General features: G+C 46.0%; 1 protein-coding gene across 1 annotated transcript in view; it reads left to right on the top strand.

The window, feature by feature from the left end:
• LOC115160282 (NMDA receptor synaptonuclear signaling and neuronal migration factor-like) overlaps positions 1-12,869 on the top strand; it is a 58,123-nt gene extending 45,254 nt beyond the window's left edge. The window contains exon 12 of the mRNA XM_029710644.1: positions 12,747-12,869. Coding sequence (XP_029566504.1) covers positions 12,747-12,869 — 123 coding nt within the window. The remainder of the gene's footprint in view (positions 1-12,746) is intronic.
• Positions 12,870-13,854: the final 985 nt, after the last annotated feature.

Below are 13,854 nucleotides of genomic sequence, written 5' to 3'. Positions count from 1 at the left end.
GTTCTGCTACTGGTCTCTCTCTCTGCTACTGGTCTCTGTCTCTGCTACTGCTCTCTGTCTCTGCTACTGGTCTCTGTCTCTGCTACTGGTCTCTGTCTCTGCTACTGGTCTCTGTCTCTGCTACTGGTATCTGTCTCTGCTACTGGTCTCTGCTACTGGTCTCTGTCTCTGCTACTGGTCTCTGTCTCTGCTACTGCTCTCTCTCCCTGCTACTGGTCTCTCTCTCTGCTACTGGTCTCTGTCTCTGCTACTGGTCTCTCTCTGCTACTGGTCTCTCTCTCTGCTACTGTTCTCTCTCTCTGCTACTGGTCTCTCTCTGCTACTGCTCTCTCTCTCTGCTACTGGTCTCTGTCTCTGCTACTGGTCACTGTCTCTGCTACTGCTCTCTGTCTCTGCTACTGGTCTCTGTCTCTGCTACTGGTCTCTGTCTCTTCTACTGGTCTCTGCTACTGGTCTCTGTCTCTGCTACTGCTCTCTGTCTCTGCTACTGGTCTCTCTCTCTGCTACTGGTCTCTCTCTCTGCTACTGCTCTCTGTCTCTGCTACTGGTCTCTGTCTCTGCTACTGGTCTCTGTCTCTGCTACTGGTCTCTGCTACTGGTCTCTTTCTCTGCTACTGGTCTCTCTCTCTGCTACTGCTCTCTGTCTCTGCTACTGGTCTCTGTCTCTGCTACTGGTCTCTGTCTCTGCTACTGGTCTCTCTCTCTGCTACTGCTCTCTGTCTCTGCTACTGGTCTCTGTCTCTGCTACTGGTCTCTGTCTCTGCTACTGCTCTCTCTCTCTGCTACTGGTCTCTGTCTCTGCTACTGCTCTCTGTCTCTGCTACTGGTCTCTGTCTCTGCTACTGGTCTCTGTCTCTGCTCCTGGTCTCTGTCTCTGCTACTGGTCTCTCTCTCTGCTACTGGTCTCTGTCTCTGCTACTGGTCTCTGTCTCTGCTCCTGGTCTCTCTCTCTGCTACTGGTCTCTGTCTCTGCTACTGGTCTCTGTCTCTGCTCCTGGTCTCTCTCTCTGCTACTGGTCTCTGTCTCTGCTACTGCTCTCTGTCTCTCCTACTGCTCACTCTCTCTGCTACTGGTCTCTCTCTCTGCTACTGGTCTCTGTCTCTGTCTCTGCTACTGGTCTCTGTCTCTGCTACTGGTCTCTGTCTCTGCTACTGGTCTCTCTCTCTGCTACTGGTCTCTGTCTCTGCTACTGGTCTCTCTCTCTGCTACTGGTCTCTGTCTCTGCTACTGCTCTCTCTCTCTGCTACCGGTCTCTGTCTCTGCTACTGGTCTCTCTCTCTGCTACTGGTCTCTGTCTCTGTCTCTGCTACTGGTCTCTCTCTCTGCTACTGCTCTCTGTCTCTGCTACTGGTCTCTGTCTCTGCTACTGGTCTCTCTCTCTGCTACTGGTCTCTGTCTCTGCTACTGGTCTCTGTCTCTGCTACTGCTCTCTCTCTGCTACTGGTCTCTGTCTCTGCTACTGCTCTCTGTCTCTGCTACTGGTCTCTGTCTCTGCTACTGGTCTCTGTCTCTTCTACTGGTCTCTGCTACTGGTCTCTTTCTCTGCTACTGGTCTCTCTCTCTGCTACTGCTCTCTGTCTCTGCTACTGGTCTCTGTCTCTGCTACTGTTCTCTGTCTACTGGTGCTACTGGTCTCTGTCTCTGCTACTTGCCTCTCTGCTATCTGTCTCTGCTACTCTGCTCTCTGTCTCTGCTACTGGTCTCTCTCTCTGCTACTGGTCTCTCTCTCTGCTACTGCTCTCTGTCTCTGCTACTGGTCTCTGTCTCTGCTACTGGTCTCTGTCTCTGCTACTGGTCTCTCTCTCTGCTACTGGTCTCTCTCTCTGCTACTGGTCTCTCTCTCTGCTACTGCTCTCTGTCTCTGCTACTGGTCTCTGTCTCTGCTACTGGTCTCTGTCTCTGCTACTGGTCTCTCTCTCTGCTACTGCTCTCTGTCTCTGCTACTGGTCTCTGTCTCTTCTACTGGTCTCTGCTACTGGTCTCTGTCTCTGCTACTGCTCTCTGTCTCTGCTACTGGTCTCTCTCTCTCTGCTACTGGTCTCTCTCTCTGCTACTGCTCTCTGTCTCTGCTACTGGTCTCTGTCTCTGCTACTGGTCTCTGTCTCTGCTACTGGTCTCTCTCTCTGCTACTGGTCTCTCTCTCTGCTACTGGTCTCTCTCTCTGCTACTGCTCTCTGTCTCTGCTACTGGTCTCTGTCTCTGCTACTGGTCTCTGTCTCTGCTACTGGTCTCTCTCTCTGCTACTGCTCTCTGTCTCTGCTACTGGTCTCTGTCTCTGCTACTGGTTTCTCTCTCTGCTACTGCTCTCTCTCTCTCTGCTACTGGTCTCTGCTACTGGTCTCTGTCTCTGCTACTGGTCTCTGTCTCTGCTACTGGTCTCTGTCTCTGCTCCTGGTCTCTGTCTCTGCTACTGGTCTCTCTCTCTGCTACTGGTCTCTGTCTCTGCTACTGGTCTCTGTCTCTGCTCCTGGTCTCTCTCTCTGCTACTGGTCTCTGTCTCTGCTACTGGTCTCTGTCTCTGCTCCTGGTCTCTCTCTCTGCTACTGGTCTCTGTCTCTGCTACTGCTCTCTGTCTCTCCTACTGCTCTCTCTCTCTGCTACTGGTCTCTCTCTCTGCTACTGGTCTCTGTCTCTGTCTCTGCTACTGGTCTCTGTCTCTGCTACTGGTCTCTCTCTCTGCTACTGGTCTCTGTCTCTGCTACTGGTCTCTCTCTCTGCTACTGGTCTCTGTCTCTGCTACTGCTCTCTCTCTCTGCTACCGGTCTCTGTCTCTGCTACTGGTCTCTCTCTCTGCTACTGGTCTCTGTCTCTGTCTCTGCTACTGGTCTCTGTCTCTGTTACTGGTCTCTCTCTCTGCTACTGGTCTCTGTCTCTGCTACTGGTCTCTCTCTCTGCTACTGGTCTCTGTCTCTGTCTCTGCTACTGGTCTATGTCTCTGCTACTGGTCTCTCTCTCTGCTACTGCTCTCTGTCTCTGCTACTGGTCTCTCTCTCTGCTACTGGTCTCTCTCTCTGCTACTGGTCTCTCTCTCTGCTACTGCTCTCTGTCTCTGCTACTGGTCTCTGTCTCTGCTACTGGTCTCTCTCTCTGCTACTGGTCTCTCTCTGCTACTGGTCTCTCTCTCTGCTACTGCTCTCTGTCTCTGCTACTGGTCTCTGTCTCTGCTACTGGTCTCTGTCTCTGCTACTGGTCTCTGTCTCTGCTACTGGTCTCTCTCTCTGCTACTGCTCTCTGTCTCTGCTACTGGTCTCTGTCTCTGCTACTGGTCTCTCTCTCTGCTACTGCTCTCTCTCTCTGCTACTGGTCTCTGCTACTGGTCTCTGTCTCTGCTACTGGTCTCTGTCTCTGCTACTGTTCTCTGTCTCTGCTACTGGTTTCTCTCTCTGCTACTGCTCTCTCTCTCTGCTACTGGTCTCTGCTACTGGTCTCTGTCTCTGCTACTGGTCTCTGTCTCTGCTCCTGGTCTCTGTCTCTGCTACTGGTCTCTCTCTCTGCTACTGGTCTCTCTCTCTGCTACTGGTCTCTGTCTCTGCTACTGGTCTCTCTCTCTGCTACTGGTCTCTGTCTCTGTCTCTGCTACTGGTCTATGTCTCTGCTACTGGTCTCTCTCTCTGCTACTGCTCTCTGTCTCTGCTACTGGTCTCTCTCTCTGCTACTGGTCTCTCTCTCTGCTACTGGTCTCTCTCTCTGCTACTGCTCTCTGTCTCTGCTACTGGTCTCTCTCTCTGCTACTGGTCTCTGTCTCTGCTACTGTTCTCTCTCTCTGCTACTGGTCTCTGTCTCTGCTACTGGTCTCTCTCTCTGCTACTGGTCTCTGTCTCTGTCTCTGCTACTGGTCTCTGTCTCTGCTACTGGTCTCTGTCTCTGCTACTGGTCTCTGTCTCTGTTACTGGTCTCTCTCTCTGCTACTGGTCTCTGTCTCTGCTACTGGTCTCTCTCTCTGCTACTGGTCTCTGTCTCTGTCTCTGCTACTGGTCTATGTCTCTGCTACTGGTCTCTCTCTCTGCTACTGCTCTCTGTCTCTGCTACTGGTCTCTCTCTCTGCTACTGGTCTCTCTCTCTGCTACTGGTCTCTCTCTCTGCTACTGCTCTCTGTCTCTGCTACTGGTCTCTGTCTCTGCTACTGGTCTCTCTCTCTGCTACTGGTCTCTCTCTGCTACTGGTCTCTCTCTCTGCTACTGCTCTCTGTCTCTGCTACTGGTCTCTGTCTCTGCTACTGGTCTCTGTCTCTGCTACTGGTCTCTCTCTCTGCTACTGCTCTCTGTCTCTGCTACTGGTCTCTGTCTCTGCTACTGGTCTCTCTCTCTGCTACTGCTCTCTCTCTCTGCTACTGGTCTCTGCTACTGGTCTCTGTCTCTGCTACTGGTCTCTGTCTCTGCTACTGGTCTCTGTCTCTGCTCCTGGTCTCTGCTACTGGTCTCTCTCTCTGCTACTGGTCTCTGTCTCTGCTACTGGTCTCTGTCTCTGCTCCTGGTCTCTCTCTCTGCTACTGGTCTCTGTCTCTGCTACTGGTCTCTGTCTCTGCTCCTGGTCTCTCTCTCTGCTACTGGTCTCTGTCTCTGCTACTGCTCTCTGTCTCTGCTTCTGCTCTCTCTCTCTGCTACTGGTCTCTGTCTCTGCTACTGGTCTCTGTCTCTGTCTCTGCTACTGGTCTCTGTCTCTGCTACTGGTCTCTCTCTCTGCTACTGGTCTCTGTCTCTGCTACTGGTCTCTCTCTCTGCTACTGGTCTCTGTCTCTGCTACTGGTCTCTCTCTCTGCTACTGGTCTCTGTCTCTGCTACTGGTCTCTCTCTCTGCTACTGGTCTCTGTCTCTGTCTCTGCTACTGGTCTCTGTCTCTGCTACTGGTCTCTGTCTCTGCTACTGGTCTCTGTCTCTGCTACTGGTCTCTCTCTCTGCTACTGGTCTCTGTTTCTGCTACTGGTCTCTCTCTGCTACTGGTCTCTGTCTCTGTCTCTGCTACTGGTCTATGTCTCTGCTACTGGTCACTCTCTCTGCTACTGGTCTCTGTCTCTGCTACTGCTCTCTGTCTCTGCTACTGCTCTCTGTCTCTGCTACTGGTCTCTGTCTCTGCTACTGCTCTCTGTCTCTGCTACTGGTCTCTCTGTCTGCTACTGGTCTCTGTCTCTGTCTCTGCTACTGGTCTCTGTCTCTGCTACTGGTCTCTTTCTCTCTGCTACTGGTCTCTCTCTCTGCTACTGGTCTCTCTCTCTGTCTCTGCTACTGGTCTCTGTCTCTGCTACTGCTCTCTGTCTCTGCTACTGCTCTCTGTCTCTGCTACTGCTCTCTGTCTCTGCTACTGCTCTCTGTCTCTGCTACTGGTCTCTCTCTCTGCTACTGCTATCTCTCTATCTCAATTTGCTCTCATTTTGATTTCTTCCTCTGTCACTCCTATGGTTCCATTCATTGTAACTGGACCATCTTGGCTCCCTCCCTCTTTTACACACACTGGGTGATTATGTGATATTTTGTTGTGAGTTAGATTAGGTCAGGAAGGTTAATGGCAGACAGTGACTCACTGTGAGAGAGGGTCAAACCAGCCTGCTCCCTGAATAGTGAATGACGTCTCCCATAGTGGCAACACACAATGATAGAAAGTTGAACCATCCATTGTAAATGATATTGTTCTTGAGAATAACCAGTCAAATGTTAAAGACATTATTATCATATTCAATAGCTGTGTGTAACACACACAGTATATTAAGGTTTGGTTGCACCAACATGGTTAAATTCATCTTAGATTAGACGTAATCTAGACTTTATAAATCTAGGATTATATTTAATCAGAGATGTGTTGCACCACTTAGATGAATGAATCTGGTTTAATATTAAGGTTAGATCTTTAATCTATGATTAGTGACATGTCATAATGGATTCACCAAAACAATGATGTTCTAATTCCATTACTATAGAAACGGACCATCACTGGTCATCGCTAGCAAGCAGAGTTTTCACTTCAGACTCAATTATTGAATTAATTGCGCTTTTTGTCAAATTAGTTAGCTGGCTAGTTTACTTTTACAAACATAATAAACCAAAGAAACATAACTGTTAATCACACCAGAAATACAGCAGAAACACTGAGTTGTTAAACCTCCTCCAGTGGCAGTTTTTTAGAATGAACCCCTGGTCAACAGAGTGACAGGATGCAAGTTGATCTGGGTTTAAAGAATAATTACATTTAACTAGGATACATTTTAAACTAAGTTTTGTGCAACATGATTAATAGATAAACCTGGATTTCAACCAGTTTAAGAGTTAATCCATGTTAGTGCAACACAACCTAGTATATTAAGGTGGACTCGCTTGAGGGGAACATCTAAACTAGCTCAGTCCTTGTATTTGTAACTAGATAAGGTGCCCTGTAGGGAAACACATCATTGAATGTTTACTTCTTTTATCTAGGAAAAGAGATTATTGAGATGTACTTTGACTTCCGTCTCTTCCGTCTGTGGAAAACCCGCCAGCACTCCAAACTCCTAGACTACGAAGATCTTTTGTGATGGGGCTCCAAGTGAAGTCAACCCTGTAGCATACATACAGTCTATACTGGGGCAGGAGGACCCACTGAACACCACTGCTCAACTCAACCCTACTGCTCAACACAACTCTAACACCCATCATACATGCTTTCATCCAGGAGAGGACTGGGAGAGGTGGAAGAGGAGAAGAGGGAAAGGAGTGATGAAGAGGAGGAGGATGAAGGGTGACATAGCAGCTTTCACGGCGCTGTGTGCCTAACCCATTATTTATTTCAACCCTCCTCTTCACCTCCTACGCAACCACAAAGGTCAGGGGTTAAAAAGAGAGAAACCACGCCAAAGGAATGCTAGAAGGACAAGGAGACCTGAAGATTGGAGAGAAAGAGTGATAGAGTATAAACGGAGAGACAGAGGGATGAAGGGAGCTTCTGTGCTCTCTCTTTCTCTCCCTCGTGGGAGGTGTCTGAGGTGCTCTCTCTTTCTCTCCCTCGTGGAAGGTGTCTGAGGTGCTCTCTCTTTCTCTCCCTCGGGGAAGGTGTCTGAGGTGCTCTCTCTTTCTCTCCCTCGGGGAAGGTGTCTGAGGTGCTCTCTCTTTCTCTCCCTCGTGGAAGGTGTCTGAGGTGCTTATAGCAATTTCCTGGTTCTGTAGTTGTTGGTTCTTTCAGAAAATCTGGATTGGAGAAGCATAAATAAATGTATATACATCCGATGAATATAGTCTAGCTCTAGTCATGCAAATACTCTATATATGAAAATATGATATTTTTGATGTGTATCGTTGTGGTGTTTCTTATGGACTGTTTTCAATAACTCAGGTTTAGCCATGAAATAATCTGTTTGTTTGATCCCCTACTCTATTATCATCATTGCCATTGCTTGGGATGAATGTATATCTCAGAGATATTTATCTTCTAACTATTTCAACTTATTCAACTCCAGATCCAAAAGTGTAGGGATGATGTGACCACAGACACAGCGTGCGTGGGTGGGTGTGTGCGTTTTCCCTCTGTGATATAGCCAAGCTGAACCATTCAATTTCTCACCACAGAGTGAAGTCACTGACACACACTTCCTGCAGCTGACTTGTGATGTCAGGTCTGGTGTCATCATCCAAAAACTCAAGCAAAGCTCCTATTAGTGTTACCCAGTAACAGTAAATGATCAGGGGACGTCTAAAAGGAACAGCTGCTCTGCTTACTGTTGGAAAAGAGAAAGACATAACTCCACACTTGTCAAAGCCAGCCTGCTTACACACACAGCATTATCCCCTGCCAAGGTATTCTCTGTAAGCGCTAAATCAACACAACATAACACAAACACATTTGTCTTCCTTTGTGTGACTGTTCTGTCGGCCTGTGTCATGTTCTTGAAAAATGTACTGTTTCTGAGGGGAGCTAACGGGTGAAGAGTTGAGGGGTAGATATCGATGTCATCCCTCAGATGTAGCAATAGATGTGTTGGTACTTGAACAGTACTTCTACATGGGGACCTTGACCCACCTCCGAACGCTCTAACTGTTGGAGACCCAGACTCTGACTCAGCGCTCTTAAAGCAGTTCTATATGTACTCTTACGTTCTCTTCTCTAAAGTTCATATAAACCTTCGATGCTACATCTAAAGATGCAAACACCCATACTGTGTATCTCTCTGTCCACCCGTATCTGATCATTTATGTAACATCAATCTCTATGACTGTACTGTTACCCTTTTAAATAGAAAAATAAGTGTGAGGGAAACATAAGAGCGGATTGAAAATAAATATATCAAAAATAAATTGGATTTGTTTTACCTACAGTTGAAGTCGGAAGTTTACATACACATTAGCCAAATACATTTAAACTCAGTTTTTCACAATTCCTGACATTTAATCCTAGTAAAAATTCCCTGTTTAGGTAAGTTAGGATCACCACTTTATTTTAAGAATGTGAAATGTCAGAATAATACTAGAGAGAAGGATTGATTTCAGCTTTTATTTCTTTCATCACATTCCCAGTGGGTCAGAAGTTTACATGCACTCAATTAGTATTTGGTATCATTGCCTTTAAATTGTTTAACTTGGGTCAAACATTTCGGGTAGTCTTCCACAAGCTTCCCACAATAAGTTGGGTAAATTTTGGCCCATTCCTCCTGACAGAATCAGGTTTGTAGGCCTCCTTGCTTGCACACGCTTTTTCAGTTCTGCCCACAAATGTTCTATGGGATTGAGGTGAGGGCTTTGTGATGACCACTCCAATACCTTGACTTTGTTGTCCTTAAGCCATTTTGCCACAACTTTGGAAGTATGCTTAGGGTCATTGTGATGGAAGACCCATTTGCGACCAGGCTTTAACTTCCTGACTGATGTCATGAGATGTTGCTTCAATATATCCACATAATATTCCTGCCTCATGATACCACCTATTTTGTGAAGTGCACCAGTCCCTCCTGCAGCAAAGCACCCCCACAACATGATGCTGTCACCCCTGTGCTTCACGGTTGGGATGGTGTTCTTCGGCTTGCAACCCCCTTTTTCCTCCAAACATAACAATGGTCATTATGGCCAAATAGTTATATTTTTGTTTCATCAGACCAGACGACATTTCTCCAAAAAGTACGATCTTTGTCCCCATGTGCAGTTTCAAATCGTAGTCTGGCTTTTTTATGGCGGTTTTTGAGCAGTGGCTTCTTCCTTGCTGAGCAGCCTTTCAGGTGATGTCGATATAGGACTCGTTTTACTGTGGATATAGATACTTTTGTACCTGTTTCCTCCAGCATCTTCACAAGGTCCTTTGCTGTTGTTCTGGGATTGATTTGCCCTTTTCGCATCTCTAGGAGACAGAACGCGTCTCCTTCCTGAGCGGTATGACGGCTGTGTGGTCCCATGGTGTTTATACTTGCGTACCATTGTTTGTACAGATGAATGTGGTACCTTCAGGCATTTGGAAATTGCTCCCAAGGATGAACCAAACTTGTGGAGGTCTACAATTTGTTTTCTGAAGTCTCGGCTGATTTCTTTTGATTTTCCCATGATGTCAAGCAAAGAGGCACTGAGTTTGAAGGTAGGCCTTGAAATACATCCACAGGTACACCTCCAATTGACTCAAATGATGTCAATTAGCCTGTCAGAAGCTTGTAAAGCCATCATATCATTTTCAGGAATTTTCCAAGCTGTTTAAAGACACAGTCAACTTAGTGTATGTAAACTTCTGACCCACTGGAATTGTGATACAGTGAATTATAAGTGAAATAATCTGTCTGTAAACAATTGTTGGAAAATCTACTTGTGTCAGGCACAAAGTAGATGTCCTAACCAACTTGCCAAAACTATAGTTTGTTAACAAGAAATTTGTGGAGTGGTTGAAAAACAAGGTTTAATGACTCCAACCTAAGTGTATGTAAACTTCCGACTTCAACTCTACTTATTTGAGCTATTTGCTTCTTGCCTCTATCCAGGTTACTGTGTATGGTATGGTATATAGCGCACAGAGTGAGAATCCACAGACATGATCTGTGGTTTGTAGCAGCTACATGGTAGAGATGGGAGGAAAGTAAGAAAGTTGAAAATGACCGAAAATTGACTTTCTCACTCTTTTTGATACTCTCTCTTGCTAACAACAGGGCTTTATGTGCAGCGACTCACTGTACTGTACGCTTCAGAGTTCTGAAGCACTGAGGAAAAATAAAAACACAACACTTGTTCATGTCTCATAGGAACTCAGACAGAATGATGCTGTTTTTAATGTCTGTCTATAGGCTCTGCTCAAAAGTAGTTTACTATAAAGGGAATAGGGTGCATTTGGGACAAAGCCTAGATCTTCTCTTTAGCCACGTCTTTCCTCCTCTCCTCTTCTGCATCCTTCCATCACTCCTCTCTTGGCTGCCCACTGAGAGATGGCTGGTGGCTGGCTCAGCTAGAAGATGATTGGCTTTGTTAAAGGATGATTGATCGATGACACACTGAAGAGGCATACAGCCCGCCCACTTCGTGGATTGTGGCCGCGTTCCAGGCTGACTACATTGAAGATTCATGTATTTCAGATTTCACAACGCCTGGATAGGTGTTTAACATATCATCAAACCAAATCATATAATACTGAAATCTGATGCTTGACTGTGCAGTCGATGACCTGGCACACAACCATTGGTTGATGCAATGCTCTGAAGTTCCATTTTTAACCAGTGAATGCCCCATGATTGATATTTAGTGCCATTAAGAAATCCACAGCCTTTTGTATGTCTGTTTTATTCTATAGCAAGTAGTCTACACTGAATTATAATCTATGGATAATTTAAGACATGAGGGGGGTGTGAAAAAATGTGATCATTTATTTTGGAGTACTCTGATTCTCAATGTGTTTTTAGATCAATATAGATAACAATAAAATACTCACTGTATATCTCTACTGGTGATAATTATCATTTGAAATGACCAACCTCGAAAGCAAATCAGTGTTGTGAGCATTTCATTGTACTTTACCATCATGTTATTGAGAGAGAGAAAATCCATTTTGGATTAAAGTGGGCTGTGTTAAGGGCATCCATTAAATCTACTGAGAGAAACCATGTACACAATTGGCACTGATGCATGCATAATGGTTTTTGAAGCATATTTTACAATAAAATAGTCTGTGGAAATGGAGACCAGAGTTTGCCTTTTTTTCATTGATGTCTTGTCATTTCATTAAAGCGAGTATTGACTGTGTTGTGCTGGAAGAGCCGTGTTTCAGAGTGCTACAGCTGGGTTCTTTGACCCTGAAAGGCCATGTCCTACTCTGCTATCTGCCTCACACTCTGCTCCTAATGAGTCCATTGGAGAAGTGAAGAATTCCAGTGACCCTGTGTCATATCCCTAGCAGGGTCAGTGAAAAGGTAAATTTAACATCATTGAGTGATTACTTGGAAAGAAAGTCCGCACTGACTACGCACTATGCAGACTGAGTACTGTATAAAGCAATGAGAGTCTACAGAGATAAGCATTGATTCAGACTGAGGAGTAAAGGGTTTCTTCAACAAAATATCTTTGTAGTTGGATATTCTCTGAGAAAAGTGATCGTGCCTTGCAGTATCATTTCATCTGTTGGGCTGATGATGTGTGCTCCTTTATCTAACATTGGCGTTATGTCCTTAAACTCTGTTTGTCCCCTTCTGAACTAAAAATAGAACAAGAGGGATGGAGAGACGGCAGACAAAAACAAGCTCTAGCCTGAAACATACTTTAGAGGAGTATATTTCCAGTAGCTTAACAGATAAAGGGATTGATGCAGTGTCGGAGTGAGATTTTTTTTTTGGGGGGGGGGGGTAGATCACCTTTAATATTGCAGATAGATTGTAGCTTCTGTCAATGTAATTGTCTGCTTCACTCCCAATGGAATGAGTATTTATCCTGGTTTTTGGCACATTTATCTGTAATCTCCACCCCTCCACCTTGAGTGAGCAATGCTATGTACACCCATCCCTCTCTCTCGCTCTCTCTTTATGCCTGTTGCAGGGTAAATACACAGATTTAAATCTAAAGAATGTTTGCCAAGACTTACCTAGGGAGAGAAGTTGGAATTCTGGAGAACAGCCTACACTCGTTTTAGGTACTAGATAGCATATTTTTTTTCTAAGAGTGTATAGGAGGGGTCAGATAAAGTTTTCTGGGCTTATCTGATAAAGGTATGATAAAAAATGGTCTGCATGGAAGGATTCAGTCAGATGCTATCTGATCCTGAATCTACAGTCCCTTAATTTTACTCAATACTCACTGGTCAGAAACCCAGAAGTAAAATCTTGCATAATTGCGTTAGATGCTTGATTAAATTCTAGGGGCAGACGTGTTAGAATGAGGAGTAGAAGCAGGGCGGTAGATCCACGCCCCTTTCTTTGCAAGTATGGGCCAAATGTATGGGCCCCTACACTTCAGAAATGTCCAAACTCTAGCCTCAACTACAATCCTAACCCTAGCTTCATTCCCACATCCTGGTTGAACTCTAACCCTAGCCTCGATCATAACCCTAACCCTAGTTTTATGTCCACATCCCGTTTCAACCCTGACCGTATAACCTCAACCACAACCCTAATCCTAACTACAGCTCCAACCCTAATTCCCCCACCACCACCCACCTCCGAATTGCCATTTTATCCCCTTGTCACAACAGAATAATAATCACTGGAGAATGTTCAGAAGTAAATCTCAACATAGCTCTCAAAAGTTGAAAAGACATGAAAAGGAGACTCAAGACGCAAGGTCAGAAATGGAGCTCCAGTCCCGTTCTGTCAGAAACTCTCCTGTCCTCCATGTAGGTGGTGGAGGATCAGCAGCTCGTGAAGGTGAGCGGCGTGGCGAAGCGATCAATCTCTCCGTGGTTCAATGGCCCTAGCCAGCGAGCGTCGAGAAGACAGGCGGTGGGCTCTGACAAACCATAATTTTCCTGCCTGTCCTAAGAGTCAGATTCAGAGTGTTTAATAGTCACATGTACAGGGTTGCAGGTGTGATTGCAGGGTACAGTAAAAATATCAGGCTTTGAGCTCCAACATGCAGCACTAAGTGAAATAAAACAATTAAAATGGTCATAAAAAAACAACAATAGAAATAGCAGTATATACAGTACCAGTCAAAAGTTTGGACACACCTACTCATTCAAGGCTTTTTCTTTATTCTTACTATTTTCTACATTGTAGAATAATAGTGAAGACATCAAAACTATTAAATAATACATATAGTAACAAAAAAAGTCCATAGGGGGAGCCGCAGGGGGAGGGGGAACGACCAGCTGATTAGTGATTAAAGCGAGGAGAACAGGGCATGGCTTCTTGGCCTTCCTGCGACACCTGGTGTTGTAGGTGTCCTGTAGGGCAGGCAGTGTGCACCCAATGGTGTGTTCGGCTGCATGTATCACCGTCTGAAGAGTGGCGGTGGAGTTGCCGTACCCGGCTGTGATGCAGCCCAACAGTATGCTCTCAATGGTGCTTGTGTAGAACACTGAGGGCACGCGTGGACGGGCCGCATTTCTTCAGCATCCTGAGGTTGAAGAGTCGCCGTCATGCCTTCTTCACTACGGTGTCCGTAGTTATTGACCGGCTCCAAGGCGGCCCCATTGATGAAGATGGGGGCGTGTCCAGCCTGGTTCCTCCTGAAGTCCACAATCAGCTCCTTTGTTTTGCTAACGTTGAGGGAGAGGTTGTTTACCTGGCACCATGTCATCAGAGTGCCTATCTCCTCTCTGTAGGCTGTCTCGTCATTGTTGGTGATCAGGCCTATTACTGTTGTGTTGTCAGCGAACTTGATGATGGAGTTGGAACTGTGCGAGGTCACGCAGTCGTGGGAATACAGAAAATACAGGAGGAGACTGAGGACGCACCCTTGTGGAACCCACATGTTGAGGATCAGTGACAAGGAGATAATGTTGCC

The sequence above is a fragment of the Salmo trutta genome, chromosome 23 (genome assembly GCF_901001165.1).
Source record: "Salmo trutta chromosome 23, fSalTru1.1, whole genome shotgun sequence".
Taxonomy (NCBI): Eukaryota; Metazoa; Chordata; class Actinopteri; order Salmoniformes; family Salmonidae; genus Salmo; species Salmo trutta.
This window is presented reverse-complemented; position numbering and strand designations above follow the sequence as displayed.